The sequence below is a fragment of the Ixodes scapularis genome, unplaced genomic scaffold (genome assembly GCF_016920785.2).
Source record: "Ixodes scapularis isolate PalLabHiFi unplaced genomic scaffold, ASM1692078v2 PGA_scaffold11__112_contigs__length_91849675, whole genome shotgun sequence".
NCBI classification, from domain to species: Eukaryota; Metazoa; Arthropoda; class Arachnida; order Ixodida; family Ixodidae; genus Ixodes; species Ixodes scapularis.
The window spans coordinates 64143124-64149123 of NW_024609837.1; the positions used below are offsets into that span (position 1 = coordinate 64143124).

At 40.9% G+C, this 6000-nt stretch overlaps 1 protein-coding gene across 1 annotated transcript in view; it reads left to right on the plus strand.

Annotated features, from left to right (window-relative positions):
• Positions 1-1486: 1486 nt before the first annotated feature.
• Positions 1487-6000, plus strand: part of LOC115331334 — a 5912-nt gene continuing 1398 nt past the window's right edge. Inside the window, exon 1 of the mRNA XM_042289018.1 lies at positions 1487-2383. Coding sequence (XP_042144952.1) covers positions 1487-2383 — 897 coding nt within the window. The remainder of the gene's footprint in view (positions 2384-6000) is intronic.

Consider the following 6000-nt stretch of genomic DNA (forward strand, 5'->3'; position numbering starts at 1 on the left):
GTTCTTTTTTCTTTACATCGTAGTTCTCTATCTTAATTTAACTGAACGATTTCATTCGATTCCTAGTTGTACAACGTGTCGCACGCATGCACACGAAGCTGCAGGTGCTACAAGATACTACGGTACGTTACCGTGGTCGAGCACGGTTTCCTAAAGCTGGTTTCTGAGCGGTTTACTATACTGACATCCGATGGTTTGTACCGAGATAGCGGTCTCATACCGTGCGTACCGTAACGATCTGCTAAGACTTTCTACTGCCACGACTGCAAGACACCCCCACGTTCTTTACGCTCCCAATGCTCGACGCCATGTATCATTCCGTTCCTTCGATTGATTTGAAGAGCCTTCTTTTAAACAGTTTGAGCTAAGAAAATTTTATTAGAAAGCCCGCCCAGGTCTTTACAGGGGCTGTAAATAGAGCGGCGCAGGTTCTTTCGGGAATGAGAAATGCTTCGACGAGACCCCTCGAGATCAGCGCAAAAAGTAGAGGAGGCACGGGCACCGGCATTTTCTTACGTACCGTTTTATAGGGAATGAAAAGTATTTGTTGGGTTAACTTGTCTGATTTATTAATACGATTATTTTACTTATCGGCACCATATTGCTAAGCGGAAATTTTGTAGGGGCAGGAAAATGATCAGTTCTCGAAAATAAGAGAAAATAAGGGGATCCGCAGTTAGAACAGGATATAACTGTAAAACAGCTTGACCAAACTTTCATCATACTGCTGTAGGAAGCACGAGTAACACTATAGCTGTAACACTCGTGAATGGATGCCTTTCGCCTAGAATGAGATTTTTTATGTGGTATTTGTATGGAGTATTTTAGATTTTGCGGTATTTGTATTTTAGTACTTTGTGCACCACAGTGGAGACTAAAAAGTTGTTTGTAGGCACAGAAAATAAAGAATTATTATTAATATTATTATTATTATTATTATTATTATTATTATTATTATTATTATTATTATTATTATTATTATTATTATTATTGAGAGAAGAAGAGGAAGTGAATATGTACAGGCACTCGTTCTAACCACCCTGAGAATTGTAATTTAAAATCCTTATCCGATGACCTTCAACTCGCCTTCTGAATGGTGTAACGGGGAGTTAGACGACCTCATCTTACCGGCTCAAAGATCGACATTCAGTCGTGGCTTCTGATTTACTGCTTCGAAGATCGTGACTGCGGCCCCGTTCATCACCGCCATTACTGTACATCGACCATTCAGTCAGCAGTTGGTGCCCATGCTCATCCGAGCCTTTCGGCGACCTTCTGCGACTCAACATCAACCCTGAACCAACCAGCGAACATCCACGAACGCGCCTTGCCGGTAACCGACCATCAGTGCTTTGAGAAGTTCCATTTTCTCGGTGACCGTGCCAAGCTGCTCTTGATATACTGTTTAGCTGGTGTAGCCTACCTAGGTGTGCTTACAGTACTCACATTATTTCTACCTTTTTTAATAGCATATAATTCGACAATTATGTCCCTCGTTTGCGACGCTTGCCAAAAAGGCATTTTGCCAGATGGTCGACTGATGACATGCTCAGTTTGCGAGCATAACTATCATCTGGGGAAAATGTGCTCAGGCATTGCCGAGTCCACGTTTACTGCCATGAGCCCCGACAAAAAAGAAAAGTGGAGATGTAAAGTTTGCCGTTCTAAGAACAATCGTGCTGATCTAGATGGGGTAGATGCTAGCTCTGACTCGATTTCGTCCTGCGATTCCACGACACTCGCGGCGCAAATCCTAACCATCAACGAAAAGCTAGATTCATTACTTTCTCTAAAGGCTAGTGTAAATTTACTTCTCGAGCTTCCTGCGAAGGTGAATGAGCTTTTGCTCCTCAAGCCTACCATAGATCTCATGAGAGTGACGGTGGAGGAGGTTCAAACATCCATTTCTTTCCTTGGAACGAAATACGATAGCCTCCTCGCCACGGTGTCTGCTCATGCGACCGACATGAACGAGCTGCGTACGGAAGTGGCTTCTCTGAAGGACACGGTTTGCGAACAGGCACATACTATCCAAAGCCTCCAAACCGAGCTGAACGACGCTGACCAACGCGGTCGCCAACATATTATGGAAATTCATGGAATGACCGTCAAACCCGACGAGGCGCTCCCTTCCATCTTAGCGGGGCTGGCAGACAAGCTAGGAATTCCGGGACATCAACCAGCTGATGTCGTCTCGGTCTTCAGGCTACCAGGCAAACGAGCTATAAAACCACCTATTTTGGTCAAGTTTACATCTGTAGCCACTAAAGACAAATGGATGCAAGCTCGTAGTAAGCTCAGGCAATTGTCTCGTGACAATCCACCCGAAAGACTGTATTTCAACGACAGCTTAACTCAGACCAACAGAGAACTTTTCTGGCAAGCACGTGCTCTTGGAAAAGAACGCGGTTACAAATTTGTGTGGGTCAAAAATGCTCAAATTTTTGCCAGAAAAGATGAGGGCGTTTCTCCGGTACGGATTCAACAGAGAAGTGACCTGGACCTAATGACATAACCAACATGGCTAGTTTTTTACAGTACGCCGATTTTATCACGTTTAATAGTTCGTTCTCCTCTTCTTCAACCGACTCTTTCATGGTCTTACACATAAACATTCGCAGTATTCGAAAATACTGGGATGAATTTAAGACAGTTATTGATCAAATGAGGGACCAAATTGATGCAATTGTGCTAACAGAAATTAATGTCAGTGCCGACCATCTGTCACAGTTTACGATTTTAGGATTTCAAAATTTCTTTTATACACGGCCAATTACTCGAGGAGGAGGAATCGGCGTATTTATAAGGAACTCATGGTCAACAACTCAAACTGATGTCAAATTTCAACACTCAGAGAGCTTGATGCTAAAGGTTTCTAATTCTAACTATACGGTTTGCTTGCTTGCACTTTACAGACCTCCTTCGTCTAACTGCTCTGGTTTTTTAGAGGAGCTGAGGGAAAATTTGGAAGAATTGTCTACTGAAGCACATTTATATTTGGTGGGAGATATCAACATTGACACCCTCAAAACTTCAAAAAAATGTGTTTGTGATTATTTATCACTACTTGCAGAGCATGGAATCATACCTACCGTTCAGAGTGCGACCCGTGAAGAAGTATTAAATGAAAATATTGTATCATCCTGCCTAGATCATATAAACGTCCGAGCTTCAGATGCTTCCATTCACTCCGCTGTCATTTTTCAAAAGCTTGCAGATCATTTTTTTGTCGCATGTAAATGTGTTTTTCCCTCCAAAAAAGGTTATAATTTCGAGAGTCCGTGCCGTTTAGAGCGGGTTGACTTAAACACTTTTGATCGACTAATTAAAGAATATGATTGGAATGAATTTCTATCCTCGGTTAACAGCACAAACTTGTACACAGTGTTTGTGGACATCATTAGAAATTTTCGGGAGTTATCGATGACCGTTATATATGTTAAAAAACGTAAACCCTCACTGCCTTGGCTTACTTCCGATATTATTAACAGTATAACGCAGAAAGAACAATTGTGGAAGAAGTTTCGGCGCTCTCCCAACAATGCCAATCTCAAAATAGAATGTAAAATACAAAGAAATAGGGTGAATGCCCTTATTCGATCAGCAAAAAGAAAATATTATGCTAAAAGGATTGCAAACGCACGTGCTGACTCCAGAAAAACTTGGTCAGTTGTCAATGAGCTTCGTGGACATGAAAAAAAGGACTCGACTGAGACATTGCAAAAACATTTCGGGTCGGACTTGACCTCTACTGTTAATGCCTTTAATGTGTTCTTCGCGAATTCAGTCGCACTCTCGGTAGACAGTGATGAGGATCCTGCAGACGGCACTTCATCTATCTCTGATTCCGCTTTTCTTCCACCTCTCTCAGAGCCAGAACTGCGGTCATACCTATTTGCCTTCAAACGCTTTAGGTCGGCCGGTGTCGATGGAATAACAGTGCGTGACTTATGCCGAAATTATAACTCTTTGAAGAATGTTCTCCTTGTAATGATAAATAACTTTCTCGAAACTGGAGAAGTTCCAAACGACTTAAAGCAGGCCATGGTTATTCCACTCTTTAAGGGTGGAGTACCAAACCATGTTTCATCATACAGGCCTATCTCTATATTGTCCTGCATCTCACAAATATTGGAGAAACATATATTTATTGCTATGTCTGGGTTTCTTGAGAAATACAGTATAATTTCGCCACATCAATACGGTTTCGTCACTGGTCGTGGTACCATTAATCTTCTTGAAGAATTTTCGGACATTCTACACTCTTCCTTTGACAATAACATGTTTGTGTGCGCACTCTTTATCGACGTTGCCAAGGCGTTCGATTCCGTAAACCATAACATCCTCTTAGACAAGCTTTACAGAGTGGGCTTTCGTGGCCCATTTCATTCATTGTTAAAAAGTTTTCTAATAAATCGTACCCAAGTTGTTTCAGTTGGTAACGTACACAGCTCCCTCGCTTTCCTAACTTCCGGAGTTCCACAAGGCTCTATTTTGTCTCCATTATTTTTTAACATCTACGTAAATGATATTTCAACGTCAATCACAACTTCTAAAGTATTTCAATATGCCGATGACACCCTTATACTTTCTCGACATCTAGTGTACGAGCGCGCAATTGAAATGCTTCAGATCGATGTCGCTAAAATAATGGACTGGTTTTTTGCCAACAAGCTTCGTGTAAACGCTTCAAAAACGAAGCTGGTGTGCTTTCATAGCCCTTTAAAAACTGTAAGCTTGACTTCTCAGCTATTTCTCCACAACACCAATTGCTCATGCTCTAACTGTACACCAGTTGAATATGTTAGCTCCGTAAAGTATTTAGGTCTTCACTTCGACAGTGATCTCTCATGGAACTCTCACATGTCATATATATGCCAACGATTAAGAACTGTCTCATGTCTGCTTTACAATATCAAATCGTTTCTACCTTTGTCAATTAGAAAGAGCATTATGCACGCGTTAGCCTATAGTACATTAAGGTATGGCATAAGCATATTTTTTAACTGTCCCCTCTTTTGGCACTCAAGAATTGATCGTGCGTTAAAGGGAATTCTGAAGAGTGTAGCATACAACACACACATGTCATCTAGTACGAGCTTGTTTGCTTCACTTAAGCTACCGTGTTTTCATTCACTCTTTCTTCAAACAGTAATTTGGCGACACTTCTGGGATAGTGAGTTTAAGGAATCGGCCAGTCCATCTCGCGAGCTTAGATCTGTTCTGCGTTTTCAATCTCCTCGAGTGAGGACTCACTATGGCGAAAGCATTCGTTCCTTTTATGTGCCAAAAGTTTTTAACGACGTTCCAGCTGCTCTGCTTGCCATTACCTCAAACAAAATGCTGAAGACCTCTCTGAGAAACATGTTTGCCGATGTGGCTAGATAGTGACTTTTTCCCATGTTATTTTCTTTTTCTTTTGTAGTATGGTGCTGTACGTGCTTTTTGTGGTAATCGCTGGACATGTCAAATGACGACTACATTTATTGCGTGATGTTTTTTTTGTCTTCGACCCGTTGACTGAATAATTTTCTTTCTAGTAATAATTTTTTTTTTTTCTCTTACTAAGATATGAAATATTTGAGAGAAAGACTCATGAATTCAAGGACTGTGTCTTCGAATGTACTCTTACAGTGTTTAAAAATACTCATGCCTGAGTGTTTTTTTTTTTTTTTACTTTTATGACTTTAATGATTGTAATTGACACAGTGATCAAGACAACGTTTGCTATAGTTTCATCTTCACAGCTTCACCCAAGTCACTGACACAAGCATTCCGACTACATCCTGTCAAGTGAATCATCTGTATGTTATTTGCTTTTTTTTTCCTGCACGTGATGTTATTCCGTGCGAACTTCCTTTTTTGTATTTTCCAGTGAAGGGTCTGGTCCCACAAGTCCCTGATGGCTTTGATCGGACCCGATACTCAACTGGCTATACTTGCACTACTGAATAAATTTTATTATTATTATTATTATTATTATTATTATTATAGTCGAGA